General features: G+C 53.4%; 1 protein-coding gene across 5 annotated transcripts in view; it reads left to right on the top strand.

Moving 5' to 3' along the window:
• LOC119592021 (carbohydrate sulfotransferase 1-like) overlaps window positions 1-1,308 on the top strand; it is a 107,787-nt gene extending 106,479 nt beyond the window's left edge. For all 5 annotated transcript variants that reach the window (XM_037940810.1, XM_037940805.1, XM_037940808.1 and 2 more), the window contains one exon: window positions 307-1,308. In XM_037940810.1, the coding sequence (XP_037796738.1) occupies window positions 307-1,056 (750 nt within the window). In that variant the 3' untranslated portion in view covers window positions 1,057-1,308. The remainder of the gene's footprint in view (window positions 1-306) is intronic.
• The last annotated feature ends 199 nt before the right edge of the window (window positions 1,309-1,507 follow it).

Raw genomic sequence — 1,507 nt, 5'->3', positions numbered from 1 at the left:
GAGATGGAAAATAAGTCTTGGGACATGATGGAAGGATGTTAATATGTCGAAAATTGTGGAGTTAGATTTTGTAATTTGTGTCGCATTAGATGACTTGAATAAATTGCAATGTGAGGACCAGATTTCCTAATCTTTTAAATCAGCTTTCCTTTCGGGCCACGGGGAATACTAAATTAATTTTTGATTGGTTTCAGTTGTGTGATACAAAAACTGAGTGTGTCATTAAGATCCTAAGTAGTTTCCTCTCTGATTATACTTGTAGTGATTCTTATTGCATTTTGAATTACCCATTTGCCTTCCTTTCAGGACGAGGTCCAGGGCTTGCTGCAGACTATCCTCAAGTGCGACTACCACAACCTGGATGAGTACCTCAAATTCGCGTACGTGAACCACGACATGTTCATGCGCAACACCCGCCTGTGGTCCATGTGCAGCGCCATGCCCAGGACCAAGTGCTACAACGCAGACACCCTGGCGCGCCTTTGCTCGCTCTTCCCCGTGCACGTGATGAAGGTGGTGAGAGCGAGGCTGGAGCTGCTGGCGCCGCTGCTCCGGGACCCCACCGTCAAGCTGGTGTGGCTGGTGCGCGACCCGCGGGCGGTGATGAGCTCCCGCGCCAGTAGCGTCACCTGGTGCGACACCCTCGCCTGCAAGGACCCCGGGTACCTGTGTTCTGATCTCATGCTGGACTACAGAACCTACCTGTTACTGCAAGAGGAGCGGCCCGACCAGGTGCTGCTAGTGCGCTACGAGGACCTGGCGCGAGACCCGTACGGGAAGAGCCGTGAGGTCCTCGAGTTCGCCGGCCTGACCTTCCACAAGAGGGTGCGGGAGTACCTGGACGACCACCTCACCTCCGACGAGGACGAGCCCTGGAGCACGCGCCACGACCCCAAGACCCGCGTCGGCAGATGGATGAAGCTCATGAAGTTCGACGACGTGGTGAGGACGCAATACCACTGCAAGGCTATCATGAAGAACCTCGGGTACCGCCTCTTCGCCTCGCCCAACGACATGGACGCCGGCAACGCTGTAGGCCATCTCAATCTCCCTTGATCTCGTTGCGACGGGGAAGCCCAAGAACTATGCCCAAAACGCTCGTCTTCAGCTCGAGTGCCAGGGACGTGGATATACTGATCGCCGGTACCTGTGGCACGCGTAGCCTAAGCACCAAATATCCCTCAGCACAGATACCCATGACGCTTGTACCCTCAACGATGATATCGTCGTACCCTCAGCACAGATACCCTTGAGTTTGCCATTACTCGGAGGCGTTCAGGTAACCAACAAGGGCACAGGCACTGTCCCGAAAATAACTGCAGCGAAGTAGCCAGATAATGTGAACAGGTAATCCAGTTTAGTGCCTGGGTCGTCGAGCTCGAGGACTCATTCAGGCCAACGTGTTCTGGTGCGCGATGTCGGCAAAGATTATATATCTCACTCCCAATGGAGGATAAACAGATTCAGCGGTTTTAAGAAAGGTGGAAACACATCCCCTTAAGACTAA

The sequence above is a fragment of the Penaeus monodon genome, chromosome 29, assembly GCF_015228065.2.
Source record: "Penaeus monodon isolate SGIC_2016 chromosome 29, NSTDA_Pmon_1, whole genome shotgun sequence".
Classification (NCBI taxonomy): domain Eukaryota; kingdom Metazoa; phylum Arthropoda; class Malacostraca; order Decapoda; family Penaeidae; genus Penaeus; species Penaeus monodon.
The sequence above is the reverse complement of the archived record's forward strand: the minus strand, read 5'-3'. Positions and strand labels throughout refer to the sequence as shown.